The following is a 25,780-nucleotide window of genomic DNA, read 5'->3' as shown; positions in this document are numbered from 1 at the left end:
TAGGAGGAGAGGATTGTCAGAGTACATGAGTCAATTGCTACATTGCCCCAAGATGCCCAGATTCATCAGATGGACAGGAGAAAACACCGGGAGTTGACCCATGGACATGCCTGGAGAGGTGTTTATTAATTTAAGCACTAAGAACTGTTTTCCTCTTGACAAGTGAGGAAAGTCGAGTGCTGTAGTAATTTGTAGTTTATTTAGTGCTTACAATGAGTTCTGAGCATGTGCTGATTACAAGGAAATGGTTTTGAGTGCTGAAACTAAAAAAAACTGGCTAGTTCTAGCTACATCTACATCTATGGCCAGCTTTTGCCAAGGTTTGGATGGAAATGGAACAAGTTGTAAAGGTGCTGCCGAAGGATTGGCAGTGTTGTCAGAAGACTGGCAAAGTTGACAATTTTTACCTTGAGCTGCAATCATGTCATCCATACCTGGCCACCAGTATAGCTCATGTACCTGCTGTTTGGTTCTCACCACATCTTGATGGCCTTCATGAGCAAACTTCATTAAAGTGTGGCACCGAGGAACAGGAGCAATTGCTGGGTTAACAGAGTGGACATCTCACTGCAGGAGGCAGAGGCAAATTTGCCCAGTGACAGGGTAGCTAAAGTGGCAGACAATATTGCCACAAACTCAGGTTAAGGTTTAAAAATGTCTTCAGCAGTAGAAGGCAAGGGCAAGCAAGAGAGACAATCAGCAATGTAATTCTGTCATCCAGGATGATAAGCAACAGTATAGTTGAAAGACAGCAGTCATGCTGCCCAATGTGCAATCTGCATGCCTGCCCATTCAGACAGTTTGGAGGAAAGTAGCATGGTCAACACTTGGTGATCAGTACAGAGAGTAAATTTATGACCTCATAAGTAAGTTCTCCAATTTTCAACAACCCACACACATCCAAGAGACTCTTTTTCAACTGTAGGATATTTCCTTTCAGCATCAGTAAGAGTCCTAAATGCAAAGGCAACAGTCCATTCTGTATGGTCATTGTGAACTTCAACAATGACAGCTCCAAGCCCATAATCGGATGCATCAGTAGAAACTACAGTAGGCAAATCAGGGTCAAATAAAACCAAGCACCCACTGTTTCACTGACAGAAAACTGTGCTGAACTTCCTCAGACCAGAAAATAGCATATCTTTGTCGAGGCAGGAACGTAGGGGTTCTACAATGGTGGCAAATTGTGGAACACATTATATCAAGATGCAAGTCCAATGAAGGAGCATAGCTTGGAAACATCGGTGGGAGCTCTGGCACTGAGAAGAGCCTCAAGGTGCTTCTGATTAGGCTGAAACCCTTGTGCTGTAACATTATGGCCCAGAAAATACAAACTGGCCTGATTGAAATGACATTTTGATTAATTTAGCCATAATCCTGCATCTTTTATGCGTTTAAGAACTGCTTGAACTGTCCGATCATAATCAGTCTGTGTTCGTCCCCACAAAAGTATATTATCTAAGCAATTTGCAACATTCAACAACCCCTGCAAAATTGTAGCAAGCATCTTTTGGAAAGCAGATGGCACAGATGCTAACTCGTATGAAACCCGGCAAAACCTGAACAAGCTGTCATGATTAATAAAGATAGTCAAGTCATGGCAGTCTTCATGAAGCAAAAGCTGAAAGTATGCACTTTCTAAATCAATGGCAGAGAACATGGTTGCTCCTTTCAGCAAGGATAGCATTCCAACAATGTGAGGGACAGGAAGACTGTCTGTAATGACAGCTTTATTAGGTTTTCTCAAATCAATGCATAAGTAAGTACCACCAGTCCTCTTTTGAACCACCACAATGGGTGAGACCCGGGGAGAAGCATCAGTTCCTTCAATAATCCCTGCTTGATGAAGATGATTGAGCTCCGCACTGACATCCTGCTGAACTGACAGAGGTGACAGATGTCATTTTTGTCATACTGGAGGAACAGAATCCAACACTAACTTTGTGTATGAAACCTTTTACACAACCTAGGGTCAAAGGAGGTAATGGAGCTATAGAAAGACACATAACAGGAACCAAGTTTGGGGCAGCATTTGGTAAGACAGTTCTGCTGGTAAAGCACAAATGTAGACCCTTTAGTAAATCCAGTCCCAGCAAAGCAGTTACATACTCCTCAATGAAAACAGACGTAGAGCATGTGACATCATCTTTGGACACAGTAACTAGTAAGCAGCCAAGTACAGAAATTTGAGCATGGGAATAAGTCACCAACTTAACTGAAGTTGGCAATAAAGGTTCTCCTTGAAAGTGTGCATCATATGTATATTTAGGCAAAATGGATACTGATGATCCAAAATATACAGTTAGATCCACAAGTGCAGTAGCAGTTGAAGTTTTCATTGTGACACTGCAACGGATTCTCTCAGATGATCCATGGCACTTAAGTAAAGGATCTGAAGCTCAGGTAAGGCAAAGTCCTGTACAGAGAATGTTTGCAAAGAATGGCAAACACGTGTAAAATGACCAGTCTTTCAGCAGTTGTTACATTTAACAGAAGTAGAAGGACAGTATTTATCATTGGCAAGATGCTTATCTGACCCGCAGTGATAACAAGCATGAAAAGAGGCTACAGAAAGTGCAGCAGCTGTAGGTTGTGAAACAGGCGGGGGCTTGGAAGAAAGTGTATAGTGGTGCCGACCAGCAGCAGACACAGTTTGAGTATGTAAATCTGTACCAAGTCTGGTCTATCAGCCGAAATAAACTTTGTCTGCTCACCTGCAGCTTCAATTTGCATAGCAATCATAATAACTTTATCCAAAGTAAAGCCAGGTTTTAAAAGTAATCATTCAGATATACGATGACTAGACACATGTTCCACCAACTGATCACGTAACATTTCATCCAGTTTAGTATCAAACTCACATTTAACTGCTAAGTCTCGTAATGCACCACATAGAGAGAAAACATTTCATGAGCAGTCTGAGCACATTTTCTAAAAGCATGCCACTCAGCAAAAACCTTTTTCCATGGAGCAAAATGAGCTCGTAAAACCCTGATGGCATCCTACGTTGGTTCGGAAGAGTGTAAAACAGTCTCTGACCTTCTGTTCCCAAACAATAAAGGAGAAGTGCCTTTTTTGCGTGCATCCGGCCATTCATCTCCTGATGCACCAATAACCAGCATGTAGTTATTAAACATTGTCAGCCAAATGTCAAATGGTATAGCAGGTTCACCTGGGCATGACAAAAATGGTGGAGGAAAAGGGGTAGCAGCAATAGGCAATATAAACAAGAAACAAGTAAGTATCTCATCGCCAAATTGTTAAATTGCCAGAAGATTATCATAGACAGACTCCAAGTTCAATATTAAAAATTTTACTTCAACCATTCAGAGCAACAACAGGAAGAGGAACATCCAGTCTTTATCACATCCACGAACTCTGTCTCACTCCTTTCACCTTCCTCTAGCTCCACCTAGTGGCACAAGACCAGAACACAACAATGTCATTATATAACTACTGAGGTTGATGTCTGATGGGATAACCCTGTAAAAGAAGAATATGGCAAGAAGGAGGGGGCATGGCTAACAGATCAAGGGGAGACAGTTTAATGTTGACACAAGAAGTCATTTTTACACATCATCTTTGGACACAATCATTGGTAAGCAGCCAAGTACAGGAAGTGGAGCATGGGAATAAGTCACTAAATTAACCGAAAGTGGCAACAAAGATGGCAGGCAGGTGGAATCAACTACAAAATGTGTGGTAAATGGCATTTAAATTATTTTGAGATGGGTTGAAAGTGGGGAGCTGTTATGTTAGGCTATGTGTACTTACCGGCTTACTGGAGAGCCTTACAGTTTCTTTCACCCAGCTATGTTGCATGTTATAAATGCATAGGTTCATAGGTAGGTACTAGGCTATCTGCCCGAGGACATTTATAAGCCTAGCCAGAGTGTGTCAGCTTTTGCCGCCCCATTGATTAATTAACTGAGCCTCTGTCAGGAAGAACCAATGAAATGATCCCAGGGGTGTATTTTCTGTTACCCATCTACTCTTCAAGGTTTGAAGGGCTCTGCCTAATGTTGTTAGGAATTTTGTCCCAAAGCATGGGGAGTCTCTGTGACAGGAATCTATCACTCCAGCATGTTCTATTTATTGTTGTGGCGAGGTTTAGCTCACTAGAGCGAGTGGATCACAGTGACTTGGATTTCTTTAGGTGGAGCATGTCCATCATTTCTGAGTTGTACATGGCTTTGTAAGTCAGGCAGAGATCACCTCTGAGTAAGTGATATGCCACTGAGTACAGCTGGAGTTTTTCCAGTCGCACTGCATAGGACATATGTTTGAGGCCAGTAATCCTCCTGGTGAGGTACTTTTGTGGTCTTTCCAGCTGTTGGAAGTGTCTTGTGAGGTACATCCCATATGGGGCATTGTACTCTATGATGGGTCTGATGAGTGACGAATAGAGGGGCACTATAACCTCTTTATTTCTAGATGCGAACCCTTTAGCAATTAGATGGGCAACATTGAAGGATTTCCTAACTACTTTGGCAATATGATTGTCAAAGGAGAGATTACTATCTACCTGGGTCCCCAGATCTCTTATTACCTCTTCTGTATCAAGGGGGCTGCCACCTATGTGGTAATTCATGGGTGCTTTGTTTTTCCCAAACGGGATGACTATGCATTTTTTGGCATTTAGCTTGAGACCATGACTTTGACACCAGGTGTCCGTCTCAGTAAGGCCCTTTTGGAGAATATCCGTGTCAGCTGGAGAGAAAAATTATGGCTCCCAGTTTGCAATAATCGGTGAACTTGGTTAGCCATAGCCCTCCTGTGTTTACCTGTACTTCTGAGAAGTATATGCCGAACAGTAGGGGTCCCAGGGTCAGTTGTGGCCCCTCCTTTGTGGAGTGGAATAACCGTTGCTGTGTGCCATTCTATGGGCACGTAGCATGTGGAGAGACTAAGGTTGAACAGTGTGTTTAGGTGGGGGGTTAGTTCGTTCTGTAGTTCATGCAAGATGCAGCCTGGGACACCATCTGGCCCCATTGACACTGTGCTTTTGGCTTTTAAAAGGGCTGTTTTCACCTGTGCATCTGTGATTTCCAGGACACTACACTTTTCCGGTATTGTTGTAGGCCCTTTTGGGGGTGAGAGGGGGGTGAAGTTTGCATTGACTCTATCTACCAGGATGTTGGCAATATCAGTGGGTTCAACATATTTTGTGCTATTTTGCACTAGCTCAGAGCATATCTGCGAGTTGCCACTTAGATTCCTGACATAGCTAAAGAAGGCTTTGTGGTTATCTTTCGAATCCTTGGCTATTTTTCTTTTGAAGTTAACCTTGGAAGATTTTATGAGGGACCTTAGTTTCTTACTGATATTGATCAGGGATGTCTTTCCTTCTTGGGATTTGCTTTTTTTCTAAACTAGTTTCCTCCTCCTATTGTATAGCCTGTTTATGGCAGGAGTCCACCAGACTGGTTTCCTTCTCTTAGGGAAGTGAGTCTTGGTTTTACTAAGGATGGCATGATCCATGCATCCTTGTAGGTGCTCATAGAGTGCATTTGTAAAGGTTCCTGCATCTTGCACACATCCTTTAGCATGGGGGCTGTGAAACTTACCACCTCTGTCTTAAGTAAGGTGAAGTTTGCTATAGAAAAGTATTTCACTGTGATTTCCTTGGTTGAAGGTGGTGGTGTGGTGTGGACATCCAGAGTGATTAGTTTATGGTCTGATCTAACCAGTGACAGATTGACCTCCGGTGTGGAACACCAGTCGCCCATATTGGTGATGACCAGGTCAAATATATTTTCACCTCTGGTAGGGGAGTTTACCAGCTGATCCAGGGCATTTGAGTTGATATATTCCAGGAAGCGCTGGACCTGGGAGTTTGTACTTGAATAGTTTTCCCAGTTAATGGTAGGGTAATTGAAATTGCCCAATATCAGGGTGTTTGGTAGGACCTTCATGTTTTCCAGTGTCTCCAGAAAGGCAGAGTGGTGGTCCTGGGTCATGGAGGGTGATCTGTAGCAGGCCACAATTTGCACTGCAGATTTGCCTGATGATAGTTGCACATGGATGATCGTGAAGGTATCATGCTGCACCACTAACCTGGAGGTGTAGGTATCCTTGATGAATATGGATGCACCCCCTCCTTTTGTGTTTCGGTCCAAGTTCTATGGCTGAAATTTGTGGTATGAGTTGTAGCCCGGTAGTGCTGGGGTGCTCTGTGAAGCCTTGAACCAGGTTTCAGTTACTGCACAGATGTCGACGTTCTCCATACTGAGGAGTGCTTCAAGCATGTGCATTTTGAGATTTAAACTCCTGGCGTTGAGTAGCATAACCCTCATGTTTTTATTTGTACTGTTTATGGAGGTGGGTTTGGCTTTTGAGCCTTGCCTAAAAAAGGCACTATGGGGGCAGCAAGAGCCTTGGCCAGTATTCAAAAGCCTAGGGGTGACAGGTGCAAGCCATCTCTTGCAAAGCAATGAGGCTTATCGAGCATGTCGTCCCAGGCTGACAGACACTGGATCCCCTTTGAATGACACCAGAAGCTTAGCCAATTGTTGAAATTGATCATTTTTTTCTTTATACTGCGGTATCATTTTTGGTGAGGGCAGGATGCTTCTCAGGGTCAGGGTCATACCTGCCTGGGCTACATGATCAGAGAGCTCTTCTATGTCTCTTTTCATGTAGTCCAGGGCTCAGGTCATTCACACCAGCATGAACAATGACAGAGTCATATTTGTACTTGTTCTGGAGTAACCTGAGTACTTGCGTTATGTGGTGGATTCTGGCTCCTGACAAGCAGCTAACAGTAACCTTCTGCTTATCCAGCCTAGTGAGTGGGATGTCAGTGTGCCTGACTATAGAGTCACCTATTACTAGTGTGTTAGGTATGTTATTGGGCTGTGATTGTGCGGCACACTGATTTTGTGTTTTATGTGTTGTCTGGTTTGTGATGGTAGCTGCAGATTTTTTGGGTGTCTGCTTTGAAGGTCTGTGATGCTTTTGCAGGTTTTTATTTAGAGCTTCCAAGTATGATTTCATGTATTTATGTGTGATTTTTGCCAGTGCTGGTTTAGTATGTCTATGTGAGGCTGGAGGTGTGGTGCAAGTGTTAACCTTCTCCTCATGACTGCCTATTCCAGTCTTGGGTGGAGAGAGCTTAGCCTCCAATTTATCAATATAATTGCATCCCTCGCATATGTTAATGCTTTGTGGTAGGAGGAGAGGGTCGTCTGTGTACATGAGGCAGTTGTAACATTGCCTCAGGATACCCAGATTCACCAGCTGGGCTGGAGAGTATACCTGAAATTGCGTGTTGGTCATGCCTGAATAGTTGGGTGAGCTGCTTAGTCACTTGGTTGGTGAGGGGTGAATAATTAGTGCTTGCTATTAGGTCTGAGCAAGTGCTGGACTGTATGATGCTTTTTAAGTGCATAGGTTGAGAGTTAGACTACTTTCAAGGGAAAAACTGAAGAGGAGACTTGATGGAGCCGGAATAAATTTAGCCCTAGCTAACTGGCGCTGCCTGGACATGCAAAACCATGCAAACACTGTTTTTATAGCAGGGAAATGAAAGAGATAGAAATTAGCCCAAAATGGCCTTTAAACTACTAACTTCTGGGCTGGAACCACTCCTTCAGGGACAGATGGCTGCTCAAAGCTCCCTCTCTCACAGGTGAACAGAGAAACCTCCCCTTATCCAAGTAAGGTATGGGCAACTCGGAAAATTGTAACACAGCCCTGAATTTAGCACTAGCCTGAAAACTGGACTATACTAGCTTAGAAAGGTGTTAAGCAAGGAAATTTTTTTTTTAAAGATAAGGCAAAAACAGTAAAGAATATACTTAAAACAGCTTTAAACAACTACAAACAGTAAAAAATACACTCAAAACAGCTTTAGATGACTACAAGCAATCAGAAAAGGCTTTTAAACAAATTACCGAATTAATCAGTAAAAAAATCTCAAAACTGAGCCTTGTTCCTGTAGTCTTCAATCAGACAAGTTCTAACTGCTCATTCTTGCCACTGGGGTCCAAAAACGAAGGCCTGGATTAGTGCTCAAGTTATACAAACAAAGCTAGATTCAACAGGCCTGGATCTAGTTTATGCTACAGCAAACAAGGCGCACCAATTTCAGTAAGAAACAGTTTAAATATGCAGGCAATATAAACCTTTAACCAGAAATTCCCAGCTCAGAAGGGCAGAGTCCAGCCTCTCCTCCCACAAGAGTGCAGACCACGAACCTTCTTAATGTAAAATAACTGGCCTGAAGCCCAAGTGCTTAAACCAGAACTAATACACTTTTAGAATAACAGACACTGAGCCTTCAATCACCAGTTCCCAACTTAGAAGGATGTAAGCTACCTGTCCTGCCACAGCAGTGCAGACCACAAACCTTCTTAATGTAAAACAACTGGTCTAAAGTCCAAGTGCTTAAACCAAAAGGATTAGAATGATAGTTACACCAAGCAGTAATAAATACAATTGATGACGCAAAAACAAATAAAAGTAATAAAGTAGGAAGGAATACAAATACAGTAAAAGCAGATGAAAAAAGTGCAAAAGTTTTTTTTTTTTTTTTTTTGAGTGAGCAATTGATATAGGCCCAGGAGGAGTATCCAAATGCAAATTTACAAGAGGGGCGGGCAGTTTCAAAGACACCAAGATTAACACCAAAACAAAAGCAGGGAGGGTGAGTGGGGAACTAACTGAAAAAACAGAGAATAATATGTTATGTTATGCGCATGTTACATTACATTAATTTAGTTTAGAAAATAAAGCTCCAGAGAAGTGTTACTGAATCTGATTCTTTAATTAAAGGATGTATGATCTGGTAAGATTTTCTGCATCTTTCTGCAGCAACTTATTAGTTCAGTGTAATCTTTTCTGTGCTACTCTTAAGTCTCCTCTGATGCTTTCCTATACCTGAACTCTATTAGAGTAGAACACTTTTTGTCTACATTTTTTGTGGTTTTCATTTGTGGGATGTTACAGTTATGCAATGCATGTGGGATATGTTAATCACATTCTCCATTTCTGGATGTTTTGAAAGCAACCATTATTTACATCTATATGATAAAATAAGAACTGTACTACAAAAATATTTTTCTTATTGTTTTTTTTTTATCATTGTTAATACAGTAAAACTACTATCTGACAAGTTAAACTACACTTCCCTCCCCATTTTTAACCTTGAGTATTACAGATTACTACAAATGCAAGAGTTTACGCACCGTATAATACATTCTGAGAAACTGATCCAGTTTTCTTTCATCACTCATTGTTAACCAACAGCTGCACTACTCGGTCACTCATTTGGCCTGTCCATTGTCCCTTGGCCAACAGGGACAAGGATGGGGGTAAGCAAGGACAGATTCCTCTCCTCTCCCTGTGCTTGTTCAAGGGCATTTGGATGTTGTAAGACAAACGTGCCAACCTCCATGGTGGCATCTTTATCTTGGGGCCATACCCTCTACCCTGCATCTGCTGTAGCACATCACCATCTCTGCAGTCCACATTCCAGCCTGTCATGCACTCTGTTAGGATGTCTGGTATATATCAGAAGCACAGCAGCTATGCTCCTCCTAGGCATTTACTCCTCAGCTTTTCTGCTAGGAGAGGTGAGCAAGCTCAGCCCATTCATTCTTCTCTCACCCTCATTGGCTCCTCCAGTGCTGGGGCTGCTGGTCTAACCCCAGTCAACTAGTTGTAGTCAGGGTGTCTTGTATGCCCAGAGCTGATTAACCATGTCCTTTTGGTGGCATCTTTTGCATTTCAGATGCCTCTTTCTTTCTTTCTGGCATGCATGAAAACCCCACATCTGTATTGTCTGCATATTGTATTTGCATTTAGTGCATGTTAGATGTACTGTTTTAGGTCATACAGATGCAGTTTTTGGCAGTAGTTGTTGGTGTTTTTTTAGAGCTAAAATCATTTTCATGCTCAGAGTCTGTGTCTTCTTCAGTTCAGTTCTGTTTTCTGTATGTCCTTTCTCTACTGATAGAAAGTTCTTATTGGCTATTCTGTATTAAATGGTGATTTATATTCTATGGTCTTGATATTATGTCTTTAAAATCTGTTTGCAGTGTTTGTATTGACAATTTATCTTCATTTATGCTTAGCTCTGTCTTTTTCCATTAATGGCCATGTGTCTGCTTGATTATTGTTTGTTCTGTTTAGAGTTTTGCTTTATGTTGCTGGCATCTGTGGGGTGCTTTTCTTAAACTGTCACAGGCTTACTTAATAAGTGTGCACCAGTGAGACTGGTCAGACAGAGGATCACCACTGTAAGAATAGAGCTATACTTAACAAATGTCAGTCTGTGATATTCAGTGCTAAAAAGATCTCTGCTTCAGCCTTTCAGGATAAAAATATCATTAGAAAAGTCAGAAGCTGGAACTAAGTTAACTTACTTGGCAAACATGTCAGTTCCATAGCTTATCCAGAGAATTAACTCACCTGTGGAAACAGAAAACCAGATTGTAGGCTACTTTGCCTGCATTACACTATAATGAAATAAAGTCTAGACAGCCCCTTTCATCATCAAGCCATGTCACCCCTTATAACACTCAGTTTTTTTCATTCCAATAGTCAGTTTAATCAGAGAAGGAAAGTCAAAGACCATGACAACAAATCTAGTGACGAGCCTCTGCTAGAGTTCATTAAAAAATGTGTACCTTATATTGCTAACATAGAGTGAGCTTTTAAAATAACATACTTTATTAAACATTACAATGAGCAGAAGAGACTATGGTCAAATTCAGCCACCCATTTTCAAGGAATAGTTCATCTTTTACCAGATGAATTACATCTCTTCATTGTAGATTTTGAAACAATGACTTTATATGAGACAGCTGCGGTGGTGGTGCTGTGGTAGAGCTGTCGCTTCACAGTAAGATGTTCGATTCTCAGCTAGAGCGTTTCCTGTGTGGAGACATGCGTGAATGGGCGTAACTTCGTTGAAGGTTGTGCATCAGGGCTGGCAACTCGGCATGTGAAAAACTACTGCCAATCATTAGCGGACCGGAGTTCCGCTGTGGCGAACCCTAACCAGGAAAAGCCGAAAGACACAATAACAACTTTATGTGAGACAAAGGCAGCATTGAAGGTTTACGAAAACAAACCTCAGTATAATCGTACTTATTCCCAGTGGCAGGAACTGAAGTGTTTTGTTTTAGTTAAAGATAGATATGTTCAACATCTTACAGGTAAGGGAGACCGTGTAGTGATGATTGCTAAGAGCTATGTGTCTGAAATTAGACGTCTGACCATCACTAGATTCACCATCACAGTATAATAGTTGTGAACTCATAGATATCTTACAAAGAGACAGTCACTTGGGCTTATCAAATGCTAAATATGTACAGCAAGTTTCTTAAAATTTCCTTCCAAAGCATCTGTAGTAGATAAGGTGCTCTACCTAAAACCTATTTGCATATCAAGCATATTATTTTGGACAATTTCTTTAAACTGTTGAAAATATGCAGTCTGATATTCAGTATAAAACTGCCTTTTGAAGCAGATTAAAAAGACAGCACATTGAAATAACTATTATTGTGCAATAATTGACTTTAGTTTTCTACACCCACTGACAAGAAATTCTGAGTATGTGAAAGGTGAAAGGAGGAATACCCCCAACAGAGTTTGTCCTGAATCTGCTGCATTTTGTTTATATCATATTTTGTTTCTCAAGGAAAACATTATTTATAAAAACATGGTATTTTTAATGGTCCATCTTTTGCACAATCATAGATATCTAGTTAGGGTACATTTTTGCAAAAAAACATGTTTACCCTACCCTGGGCGAAATCATAAACGTTACCGTGAGTACACCACACGGAAACCTTTTGGAATTCCAAGACAGAGCTACAACAATACCTTTACAAGGAGATATGCAACACCATGGTGGGCTGTCTCCATGGCTACATGGTAATGAGGCAGTCGTGGGGAGAGGCGTATGCTAATTAGTTATTTGCTCTCCACTGGAACTGCCTGTGGTAAGGCTTTTACCCATCCAAGCTATTCAGAATTTCTTGGCTGCATAGATTAACATGGCTGCTCTTGGTCTCATTAAAGCAGAGGTATGTGCTGGGGAGTTTAGTGGCAAGATAGGGTTATGGGGTGAGGGCATGAGTATATGCAAAGGGCTGCTTGTGTGTGTGTGTGTGTGTGTGTGTGTGTGTGTGTGTGTGTGTGTGTGTGTGTGTGTGTGTGTGTGCGTGTGTAAATGGATGAGTTTGTCTTTGAAGTGCAATTGGAAGGGGAAAGGGTTATTTTGTACTGGTGTGTGTGTGTGAGTGTGTGTGAGTATGTATGTGTGTTTAAAGAGTTTGTCTGTACCTGTCAACTTCTTAGTGCAAGAAGTCTGGACAAAGCCTGACAAAATGTAGGTACAAAGTCCCACAAATACGGACAAATGTCAAATATTGCTCTAATAAACTTAGAAAGTTGCTAGAGTAAAAGAATTTGTTTTAACATACATTTTCAAAAGGATTTGAAATCTAAAATTCAAATGTATGTCATTATTTAATGACTTCAGTCATCGGATTATCCCAGTAATTTGCCAGAAAACCACAAATTTTATGAGGGGTATGCTAAAAATATTAGGCAAAAATCTGAGCATCCTTTGAAAATCTGGACAATTGAGAGGCATGTCTGTGAGTGCAGTTGGCTAGGGATGTGGCTAGTCTGTGTGTGTGTGTGTGTGTGTGTGTGTGTGTGTGTGTGTGTGTGTGTGTGTGTGTGTGTGTGTGTGTGTGTGTTGTGGTTGGAAGCGAGACACCAAGGATACTCTATACAGTGTGCCTTAATGGCACATATTTAAAAACAAGAAAATATGGTGAGGGGAGCCACTAGGCACTAAGGATAAAATACCCTACCTTACAAGGTATTAAAGGGATACCAGCCCTGTACGCTCCTATCTCCCATCTGCATGACACCTAGACACCAGGCATGCTATGTTAAAAAATATAAGTAAAAAGGTGAAGTACAAAATGAGGGTTAGAGGGGATCTGAACCCTGCACAATTGTACTCAAAACCCCTGCATTAACTGACTGCACTAACTGATAAGTCATAACACAATTATTTATTTATTTTTACATATATTGAGGCTCTTGGGTGTTATGCAAGACCTGCAACACTTCATGCATTATAAGTGAGAGGAATAAGGAACATTAAACATACCTCTCAATCTTGTAGTGCAAGACATCAGGATAAAAGGATGTGAAGTGACAGTACAAGATCATGGAGGGATTTGATGTATTCTGCCTACAAAGATAATCACTAGAATAACAGCTTTTGCACTAGTATGCATTTACTGAAGGATATGGTGTAACACTCAAATTTCTAACATTAATGACTGGCTGTAATCATATGTGAATTAACAGGAGTGGCCTTAGGTCAACCGGTGCCCTAGGCAAAAGGGCTCTATGGTGCCCCACCCACACCACCCAGTGCCCCCATCCTGGTCTACCTATACCAAATAAATACTGGAAAAGTGCCCCTGCTAGAGAGGCACCCTAGGCAGCCGCCTAGTTGGCCTATGCCTAAGGCTGGCTATGAGGACAGGAGCAAAAGGAAACATTGTGGCCACTTTGACAACAGGGACAGGTGTGGGATATGAGGTATGTGTGTGCATGTCTTTAACTGTGTATTTGTGTATGGGAGAATAACTGGGGGTCTTTCTTCTAACAGTGCTGTTACTGTTAACTATCACAGGAAAGTGCTGATTTGCTCTTGAGTTAGTTAACAGGGATTCAGAGATATGCAAATTAGCCAATATGGAGGTCTTTCCTCGTTGGGGCAAATGTGTTTCTGAATTGCAGATCTCCATATCGTACAAACAGGGCCTTTTTGCAGGTCTATATCATAATGACAAATGTTCCCATATGTGAATCCCTTAAAAGCCGACTATATCAAACCGCAAGTACACCGAACATCAAAAAGTGCGAAATTCAAATTATCGAATTCCCATAGTTGGCCACATCATGTTTACTAAGATAAAACAACAGTAGGAGATTCCCTTATCCCGTATAGCAAACTGACGTACATGTACAATAGATACTGACCTTAGGGTTAGAAGTAGGGTTAAGGTAAGTGCATATATAGTAATACATTTAACGTATATGTGCAATAGATACTGACCTTAGGGTTAGAAGCAGGGTTAAGTTAAGTGCATATATAGTAATGGGTCTACCTGAAAATGCTGAAAGTCCACAATGCCGACAACGAGAAAACCGACACCAGAAGATCGACAACGGAAATTATCGAAAGTTGAGAATCCCGACGCTGAGAACACCGACATGTTAAGGTAAGTGTGCGATAGGGATGGACGTTAGGGTCAAGGTGTGGGTAAGGTAAGTGTGTAATAGTGATGGACGTTAGAGTAGGGTGCAGGTCAGGTAAGTGTGCGATAGTGACGGACTTTAGGTTTAGGGGTGAGTTAAGTGAGTTAGGGTTAGGGTGCAGGCAAGGTAAGTGTGCGATAGTGATGGACTTGAGGGTTAGGGGTGGATTAAGTGAGTTAGGGTTAGGGTGTGGGTAAGGTAAGTGTGCGATAGTGACAGACTTAAAGGTTAGGGGCGGATTAAGTGAGTTAGGGTTAGGGTGCGGGTAAGGTAAGTGTGCGATAGTGACGGACCTTAGGGTTAGAGTTTGGGTTAAGATTAGTGCATATATAGTTGTGTATGTAAGGTTTAGTGTAGGTTTGAAAGGTTTTTGGTGTGCTTGTGTTGTGTGCGTGTTTTTCAGGAAAGGTATTTGTTTTGTTGATTGTCGGGATTGTGGTTTGTCGGGGATGTGAAGTTTCGTGTTTTTGAACTTTAGGTTTCTTTCGGTTTTGTTGTGTCAGTTATTTCGTTGTCAGTGTTTTGGCATGTCAGTGTTATCAGGTAGACCCATAGTAATACATTTGTGTAACCAGATAGATACATAAATTAAACTTTTTCCATACTTAGGTGTTGTTTGTTCACATTCACATACATTTGTGTTTATTGAATGTTTAATTAGGAGATGGGATATATGGGTGAAGTGTACACATGGGTGAAGTGTAGATTATTTATTTTGTTTGGGTAGGCAGTATGTAGCAGGAGGTGGAGTTGGCCAAATTTGGCCATTCGATATTTTGAATTTCGCCCTTTTTTGACATTCGGTGTACTTGCGGTTCGATATTTTGGTTTTGGCCTTTAGGGATTTGCATATGTGAACATTCATCATTATGATATAGACCCCTTTTTACTGCAGCCCTTGTTATGAAGACTGGGGTTCTTTATGAATCTCCAGATATATTTTCCAAACTCAGCTGGTCTAGTATAGCTGCCATACCAATTTAATTTGTATTTTTAAAGGTAATACAGAAGAATTTCAACATTTTTTACACACATAAAAAGATTACGATAAGGTTATAGTTTTCAATAACAATGGACAGAATTAAGGTGACATATCTAAATGTATAAATTATTAGAATTTCTGGAGAAAAAGGTTAGAAGCATTGCTACATAGAAACCTACAGTTGATGCTATGTTTCTTTCCCTTTAAATACTCAATATTTTGAAAGCCCTTCCTTACATCAGATTTTTTGCACATGGGTGGAAACACAATTTATGATTCATATTACCTTGTAATTAACCAGTTAAGGAGTCAGAAATAAAGAGTTATTAAAAAGTTTGACCAGAAAAGAGGGTATTGTGCAAAGGAGCAAGTGAATGAAAATGAAATAAGTAATAACAAAAATGCAATTTACTTCCTAAAAATGTATACTGTACCTCTAGTTTATCATGTCAGATATAGTTTTACATAATTAGAAAATGTAGTTTAAAGGAGATTTTACTGTAAAGATTAGTCCTTATAGAAAAGCAAAAGACATGAACAGCATTGTTACACATAATTTATCTTTAAATGGGATTGAAAAGAAAGACATAGTTAGCTGTAGGAAATGCATGCCTTAGATGTTAAACCATGCAATATAAATGGCTATATCAATAAAATTAATTTCTGCTCTCCCTGTCAGTCTCCAAATGTTACATGTGCTATCAGATGTTCCTGTGTACCTCACAAGTGATACATATGTAGGTAAGACAATAAGAATGTTTAATATCAGATTTCTACAGCTTCTTGGGGACATCCAGCAAAATTCTCATTCATGCTTAGCTACACAGCACTTTAATGTTGTGTCTTTCAGCTTATCCCGTTAGAGGTCGCCACAGCAGTCCGCTAATGTTTGGTAGGGGATTTTTACGTGCTGAGTTACCAGCCCTGATGCACAACCTTCAACGAAGGCACGCCCATTTACGCATGCCTCCACACAGAAGACACTAGCTGAGAATCGAACGCAACAACGTCTTACTGTGAGGCAACAATGCTACCGCAGCACCGCTACACAGCACTTTAATGATGTTCATAAAAGGGATGACACTTCTCTGTTTGATTCTGTATTTTGCCTCTTTATGTGCTCATTAAAAACTGTTCATATAGGTATTGACTATATCCGAAAAAGATCTCATAAAATACAATTTACAGCATTTTTACTGAGGGCTGTCCAACCTTATACCCTCAGATATCTATATACTACCACTGCAGCCACACTCATTTAGAGGTAGTGAGAGACCACAGCTGTGGATAACAGCATGCTAGAACTAAACCACACAAATATGTGGTACACGTGCAGTTATGATGTGACCTCATCCAGAATAACCTTATTAATTTTGTGATTACACCATTCATTAATTAAACTTTTATATTTGGATTATAATTGATAATTATCCTACCTGCACTTATTTGAGTTAGTGTGGGTATTATCTCAGTCTGTTTTCATAAGTACATAATTTATTGCATTATTTATTTGTATGTGTGTGTGTGTGTGTGTGTGTGTGTGTGTGTGTGTGTGTGTGTGTGTGTGTGTGTGTATATATATATATATATATATATATATATATATATATATATATATATTTATATTTATTTATTTATTTACTGGGATGATCTGACTAAACAGAGCCTCTTTTCAGTTTAGGCTGGGGGAAAGCTCCACATGAATTCACACAAAACAATAAATAAGATTTAATAATACAATTTTTAATTCCCCACATAGCTCCCTAGTGCAAGCAACCAGACAGACATACAATAACAATACGAGTACACCTTACATAATTAACTGAGATAGGTTGTAAATCACAAGCAGAATATGTCAGGTAGGAGCATACATATAAAATAGCCAGAGGAGATGATGAATAATGAATTCATATAGCTCCCATTTCTAAAGTCTGGCACGGATGATTTTTTATGATAAAGTCTGAGCTTCTTATTTTTTTAAAAATGAAGACTACATTATCTGTGTTAATTACAGAAGGTACAACCACAGTTGGAAAGCAGAAACATAAAAGATTTGTCAGTATGATATCAATAATTTTGCATCAATACTTCAATTTTGGAGTATCTGTAGCACATTGTTTTGATTACTATTGTCGATTAATATTTGGATGCATTTATTTAATGCTGAGTCGTTTACTAAGACAGTGTCTGGATAGTTAAAATCAATCAAAAGGATTGTATTTTCATTGATTTTTACACCTTGGAGCCTTGTCCGGAAATGGTTATATTTTGCAGAGGACGTAGATTTGTCATGCTTTGCAGGGGACATAGATGGTGTATGACTGATTCATAAATTATTTTCAGTGTCACTGAGGTTACTTTGTTATGAGCAATTACTGGTTCCGATTTTTCCTTGGTTTCTGGTTTAGATGTGTTTATTTACAAAGTTGGAGATACTGCCGCCTATCACATCATATCAGCAGCAAAAAAGAGTTACACCCTGGAATTTATTATGTGTATTTTGTTCTACAGACTCCAAGAAGAAGAAAGTTGCTAAGCCACCAATTTTATTGTTGTGATTTCTGGCATATAGCATAGCCACCTTCATCTCTATATTTTTCATGTGTATCTATTTTTTTTTTTATCTTCTCTTTAAATTAGAAGTTGTGTAAAAGGCTTAGTCTTTTTGTCTTGAAATGAATGTTGATTTTTTTAAATTTAGATATTGTGGTAGGTAATCTTTACTGTTTCATTGTTTTATGTTTTTATAATTAAAACAAGTTTTTACGTGTTGTTCACAGTTACTATGAGTTTCAGGAACATATCCCACAGTGTTGCCATGAGACTAAATGGTTAGTTTCCATACCTTTCAACTTTGCTTTTAGCATTTTAATTTTTTTATTTATTCATTTATGTGTTGTATTGACTAAACCTATTTGTGTATTCTTGGCTTAGAATTGTGCTTTTATACTAGGTAGTTTTGTTTTTGTGATGATTTGTTGGCTGCCAGGATTTGCTTTTTCATTTTGTAAGTCACTGTCAGAGAAAAAAGTTGAATGTTAGAGAAAAAAGTGAATGCCATCAAAAAACAACAGTCGCCCATTCACTCCCATGTAAGCAGTAGCACTGCAGGGGGGTTCAGTTAAGATGTGATGGTAGGGATGTATTAAAGTGTGTATGTGTGTGGACATCAGTGTTCGTGTCTGTAGGAACATGAATGAAGGTGTGTGTGTGTGTGTGTGTGTATGATTGACTGAATATGTATTTGTGTGATGAGTGTATGAGTGTGTGTTTGTGTAGGGGGTCCCTTTGCTAATGCAATGCATGGGTCACTAGGGAGAACGCCACCACAGTCAAGTCTAATAGTGGTAGTTTTAGATGGAGTGTTATTCATTGTGCCCATAGCTGTCTTTGAATTGCATTATCTCACCATGGCAGTAATTGTCCTACTTGTGTCAATTACCACAACCTCTGGGCACTTTTCTGAATCCCAACCATGGTGTATTTAACTTGTTGACGTGTATTCTATATAGTTAACTGGTGATACCTAAACAGTATAGATAAATTTGGTACTTGTGTAAGAATCTGCAGTTTTCTTTTTTTTTTTATGGTGGTGCAACGGTAGCATTGTTGCCTCACAGCAAGAGGTTCTCCCGTTCGATTCTTGGCTGGAGTGCTGGGAGTGCCTTCTGTGTGGAGTCTGCATATCCTCCCCACAGTTGGGTGGGCATTCGAAAGACATGCGTAAATGGGCATGCCTTCGTTGAAGGTTGAACGTCGATCTGGCACCTTGGCGTTTGTGAAAATCTACTGCCAATCATTAGCGGACCGGAGTTCCGCTGTGGCGACCCCTAACCGGGAAAAGCCGAAAGACAAACAACAACATTTGTACCTAAGAAAATATCCATGCATATGTATTTATGCTTGTATATTTACATAATTTATATACAGTTATATGATTTTGTAAGGAATCATCAAGACCACCATTAATTTTAGCTCATTCTGTCCAGAGATTACATTGATCAAATATGTCATCAAAACACATCAAATAATGTAAAACTAAGTGTTGTGTAGGGGACAAGCCCTTGTGCATTGCTCGTATATAGAGCTGTTCCCCTCTTCCTCCTCTGACTTTATACACACACACACACACACACACACACACACACACACACACACACACACACACACACACACACACACACACATACACACACACACACATACACATAAGTACCTCTGATATTGCACAACAGAAAGGAAAGGGAAAAACTTCCTTAAACCCACTTTGTGTGATCACATACTAAAACTTTTACCAGCACTCATATACAGGCACATTCTGACACAAGACACACATGAATTCACACAACATCTCTCACATATACATACTAAACACCCTACCCTGCATGTCTGCATGTGTACCATTGCACGCGCGCACACACACACACACACACACACACACACACACACACACACACACACACACACACACACACAAACACCACTCTTAGCACTTATAAGACAAAGAAACACAGACACACCACTCTGAGCACTTGCAACATAAACATACACACATTGCAAACATAAACCTTTGACATCTTTTTGGCATAAACAGTAGCTCCAAACCATGTATTACATTTTGAAACACAAATTAATAAATGGGCCTATGATTCCAATTTCAAGAAAGTAAAAGACTGACTAAACTGCAGTCAAACAGAACTATATATATTAATATATCTACACATACAGATGCACACTGGCAGATGTGTCTTATGTAGTGCATATATATATATATATATATATATATATATATATATATATATATATATATATATATGTGTGTGTGTGTTGTGTGTGTGTGTGTGTATATCTAGATAGGTAGATAGATAGACACCCATACAGAAAGACAGATTAGCCTTCTGGAGATGTGTATATCGAATTACACAGAGTTTGTCCTGATGGAATGAAATCAATTACGGCCTAGTTACCAACTGCTATTAACTATGCTTCTGCTGCCCCTTTCAGTAAGAATCACTAAGAAACAGAATTTTCATTTATAATATTTTTTCCCTGCCATTCTGCTTCTTGCAGACTAAATGAGTGATGCTATGAATCTTCCATTTTGCTCCCAAGTGAGTGAGATGACCACAAAGTGGGGGGTTTTACTGTGTTGTCAACCGCAACTGATATGTGCTGCAGACATGCTCCAGGATGAGAATGCAGTGGCGCTGTCAGTCTTATCCACGAGTGTTTTAGCTCCTCAGATAATCCTGCCCTCTTTGTGAGCATATGGCCCTCCCTAGGTCTCTTGTCTTCATCAAGGATATATTAGTAGGAAACATGATGTCTGACCTCCCTCATGCCCCAGGAGAAGTTAGTAGGTACCACCTCTTCATTCCTCACCATTCTTGGACAACTTCTGCAGCATCTTGGCTGCTAGTCATACCAAAGTCCATTTGACAGTAGTCAGAGTCTGGCTTTCTATATCAGTGCTGGGAGTGAGGAAGGAGATAATAAGATTCTGCACATTTAATTACCTTGATGCTTTATTTTGCTGTTGTGTTTTTCCCCTGAAGGACTGCCTGTTTCTTTTAACAGCTCCATGTGCGTGCTGCTCCTTATTATACATCCGTTTCCCCATCCCAGCCTCTTACCCATTCAGGTATATTTTTGTAAGCTCACCTGTGAATGACACTCAGAAGTTACTATTACAATAGCAGCTTTACACTGCTCAAGTAAGAAGGAAAAATGCTACTCGAGAAAAACTATCGGATCTTCCTGTCAGAAAACAGATGAGCAGTCACTTAAGGAGTATAGATGATTTAAAAATAAGAGAAAAAATTAATAGGACTTAAGCAACTAGCGAAGCAAGTGCATACAGAAATAATCTGAAATCAGGACATGACAAGTGTAACAATGTTTAGTAGCCAACAGCAACAAGCAGTATTCAAAGATATATTCTTGAGAGTGTAGTGTTTGATGATCCTTAAATATATTCTCTTGATAGGTAGCATTCTATCCCCAGCACAATTGCTCATTATTTTCCACTCCCTGTCTCTTATCGTGGGCCTTGAGGTTTGCAAATGTTGCTTCATAATAAGAGTTGTATTGCTTCTTTTACAAGAATCACAGCAATTTCTCTAGCAGTTATTATTATTTTAATTATAACATCTTTACTATCTTTTAGATACAGCAATGCAAAGAAGTTTGCTGGTGGATATCCCTTCATCTAGTCAACCACCTGGTGCTACAGGTAATACAAGTACAAATGTGTTAAACATGGATATTTATGTTTTCCTTTAGAACTAATCAACTACCTGTTGCTACAAATAAATGTGTTAGAAATGGATAATTATATTCTTTTATGTTTTATTTTAAGAACATTGCTTCAGTAGCCACTTCTTGGAACACTAATTTTGAAGCAGTCACCAAAGCCATAGATAAGGGTAAGGTGGTTCACACAGCTTATCTAGATCTCGCCAAGGCTTTCGACACAATCCCCCACTCTGAAATTATAGATAAGCTCACTAAACTAGGTATAAATCCCTATGTCACAAGATGGGTTGCCAACTGGCTCACAGACAGAACCCACACTGTGAAAGTAGCAGACTCCAAATCCGACTTCAGACCAGTGACAAGTGGAGTACCACAGGGTTCATTCCTGGGTCCTCTCCTGTTTGGTATCTACTTCTCTCAAGTACAGGCTAACACAGAAAGTCTTTGGCTAACAAAGTTTGCAGATGACTGATACTAGGAGCCATAATCGAAACTCCTAACGATGTGGACATACTAAAAAAGGGCCTCACTGAGACAGATGCCTGGTGTCAAAGCCATGGCCTGAAGCTCAATGCCAAAAAGTGTATTATCATCCCCTTTGGTAAAAACTCTGCACCCATGAACTACCACATAGCTGGTAGTCTACTTAATGCCGAAAATGTGATAAGACCTTGGAACACAGGTGGACAGTTGTCTCTCCTTTGATAATCACATTGCCACAGTGGTCAGGAAATCCTTCTACGTGGCTCACCTCATCAAAAAAGGTTTCTCATCCAGAAAAAAAGAGGTCATTGTTCCCCTCTACTCATCACCCATTAGACCCATTATAGAGTACAACGCCCCTTTTGGTATGTACCTCACAAGACATCTACAACAACTGGAAAGACCACAGAAATACCTCACAAAGAGGATTACTGGCCTCAAACAGATGCCCTACGCAGACCGTCTCAAAAAACTCCAGCTTTACTCCGTCACATATCGCCTACTCAGAGGTGATCTCTGCCTAATATACAAAGCTATGTTAAACCCAGAGCTGTTGGACATGCTCCACTTAAAGAAATCCCAATCCCTCTGAGCTACACGCTCTAGGGACCTAAACCTTGTCACCACAATAAGCAGAACATGCTGGAGGGATAGATTCCTGTCCCAGAGACTTCCCATATTCTGGAACAGACTACCTATCTATGTCAAACAGAGCTCCTCATTAGTACTCTTCAAAATAAATCTTGATGATTGGATGGGAAATGGGAAATTCACCCCGGGATCACTTCTGTGGCTCTGCTCAGCAGGGGCACAGGAACATAATTTTCTTGGGTGGCGAAAGCCAGGGTACATTTTTGGCTAAGCTTATATAGGCCCTAGGGCCAATAGCCTAGTACCTACCTATGAACCTATGAACCTAATGTACAGGTTTCACTGTCTTTCTGATTCATGCAGGTATTTCATGTCACCTTCTTAAATGGTGCCTAATGAAAATTCGAGACTCAACAGTGAGAGTTCCAAAACTCTGAATTATTAAGCAAGATCCTTCAGATAAAATAGTGAACTGCAAAACTTGCTGTTAACATTAGAAGCAACTTTTGCAAAAGGGCAAGCTCTCCAGGACCCCCCAATTTCCCGCTACATATATAAACTAACTCTGAGATCACTATACCTGTGAGATGCAGCAGTTTCAGACTTATGATACATTACTCTCTGATCACATTTAGATCCTCGGAGTTTTGGGACTCACACTATTGAGATTTGAAATACAATGAAAACCCCTTCCTCAGCACCATTTTGTTGGTCCAAACCTAAGCATGTAAGTTCTGTATATTAGGACATTTCTTTTTAATTGTTCCTTCCTAATTAGTTTATCAACTTACAGCTTGTAATAATGTAAAATCTTTGAGTATATGTGTCACTTCTTGACAAGGTTTATTTTCCTTTTAATAGTCCGTGTTTGCCATTTTAGTTTTGCTGATTTTTTACTCTTTTCCTGGACTAATTGGATCCAGTATATATTTCATTAGGTCACCAGAAATATTTTATATGATGCAGTTACAAAATATTTGAAAGCTATAACACCATCAGTGGAAAGAATGCACCCCCCCCCCAAATCACAGATTTGTAAATGCAGTGTGCCAAAATAAATTACTTTTATATTAGAATATTTGTTTTAAAAGTCAGGGCATAATTTATGAGCTGATAAGAAGTCAATATTCTTTACCTTTATGAATTACCTTGCAGGTGTTACAACCTCCAGGCTGATACATTGTTTGCAGGCTGCCAACCACCTTCCTTTTAGCATTACCCATAATACCACTGTCTTTCTTTGCTTCTTTTATTTTACACTTGGAGATGAAATGGCCACCTGTTGCAGTCATATTTTCTGAGGGTAGTTTTGTGCACTGTGTACCAAGTGTTTTCCTTTCTCTTCTCTTCTCTTCTCTGTTTCCCATCATGATAGAAAGTATTCTGTCCTCTAGCAAAATTGCTCATTTTCCACTCCCTGTCTCAGATCATGGGCCTTGATTTTTGCAAATGCACTGTAGCTTCATAACAAAAGAGTTGTATTGCTCCTTTTACAAGAATCACAACCATTTCACTCGCAATCATTATTATTTTAATTATAACATCTTTATTATTTTTTAGATACAGCAATGCAAAGAAGTTTGCTGGTGGACATCCCTTCATCTAATCAACCACCTAGTGCTACAGGTAATGCAAGTAAAAATGAGTTAAACATGGATATTTATATTTTGCTTTAGAACTAATCGACTACCTGTTGCTACAAATAAATGTGTTAAACATGGATAATTATATTCTTTTATGTTTTATTTTAAGAACAATGCTTCAGTGGCCACTTCTTGAAACACTAATTTGCTAATGCACAGGTTTCACTGTCTTTCTGATTCATGCAGGTATTTCATGTCACCTTCTTAAACGGTGCCTTATGAAAATTCGAGACTCAAAAGCGTGAGTTCCAAAACTATGAATTATTAAACACAATCCTGCAGGTAAAACAGAGAAGTGCAAAACTTGCTGTTAACATTAGAAGCAACTTTTGCAAAAGGGCAAGCTCTCCAGCACCCCCAATTCCCCGCTACATATATAAAGTAACTCTGAGATCACTATACCAGAGAGATGCAGCAGTTTCAGACTTATGATACATTTCTCTCTGATCACATTTAGATCCTCAGAGTTTTGGGACTCACACTATTGAGATTTGAAATACAATGGGAGCCCCTTCCTCAGCACCATTTTGTTGGTCTTGCAGTATCCAAAGCTAATCATGTAAGTTCTGTATATTTGGACATTTCTTTTAAATTGTTTCCTCCTAGGTAGTTTATCAACTTATAGCCTACAATAATCTGAAATATTTCAGTATATGTGTCATTTCTGGACATGGTTTAATTTCCTTTTAATAGTCTGTGTTTGCCATTTTAGTTTTGCTGGATTTTTTATTCTGTTCCTGGACTACCAGATTCAGTATATATTTCAGTAGGTCACAAGCATTACTATTTTATTTATTTTTACAGTTACAAAAAATTTCTTAGCACTGAAAAAGATTATTCTACTAGAAAGCTTTGCTGTTTTATTTTCTGTTTAATAAATTTAGACAGCTGAGTCCCTGTTTCATCTTTGTGGATTTCTGTACTTGCATTGAGACTTATTTGGACACTTGGAGAGTTTGTATTAACTGATCACTTACATCTGGGCCATTGTACCTCCCAACAGGCATATTATATTTATATAATGTGTTTGTCCTCAATATGAAGATTTGTGCAAAAAACTAGATACATTTAACTGTTTCATAGGGAAGACATTTAAAAGATAATGCTAACGTGATTATTCAAACACACACATGAGCAAACACTTGCTCACTCACACATATACATGCATGACATACTTACACTTCATTAAGGTTTTTGTGATTGTCAGTCTTTTCTCTGTAAAATGAATGTAACATTTTTTTAACCACAGTGTGTTGCACTGTGTAAGTCAAAGGTGCACTTTTTATATAGTTTAGGGGTATGGGGGACAAGCCACATGAGGGAAGGCATATTTTTTCTCTGTATTTTAACATTCTTTGATATAAGCTTTTCAGAACTGAGTTTTCAAAAAAGCATAAATTGAAATGTGGTAACTTGACTGAACATAGGAAAAACCACAGACACACACACACACACACACACACACACACACACACACACACACACACACACACACACACACACACACACACACACTACAGGGTAA

At 39.6% G+C, this 25,780-nt stretch overlaps 1 protein-coding gene across 1 annotated transcript in view; it reads left to right on the top strand.

Annotated features, from left to right (window-relative positions):
• The window catches only part of ALK (ALK receptor tyrosine kinase), a 1,522,063-nt gene that overhangs the window by 580,410 nt on the left and 915,873 nt on the right, over positions 1-25,780 (top strand). The window contains exons 4-5 of the mRNA XM_044058894.1: positions 21,450-21,515; positions 24,173-24,238. Coding sequence (XP_043914829.1) covers positions 21,450-21,515; positions 24,173-24,238 — 132 coding nt within the window. The remainder of the gene's footprint in view (positions 1-21,449; positions 21,516-24,172; positions 24,239-25,780) is intronic.

Source organism: Protopterus annectens, chromosome 1.part2 (genome assembly GCF_019279795.1).
Source record: "Protopterus annectens isolate FY-2018-M chromosome 1.part2, PAN1.0, whole genome shotgun sequence".
Taxonomy (NCBI): domain Eukaryota; kingdom Metazoa; phylum Chordata; order Ceratodontiformes; family Protopteridae; genus Protopterus; species Protopterus annectens.
This window is presented reverse-complemented; position numbering and strand designations above follow the sequence as displayed.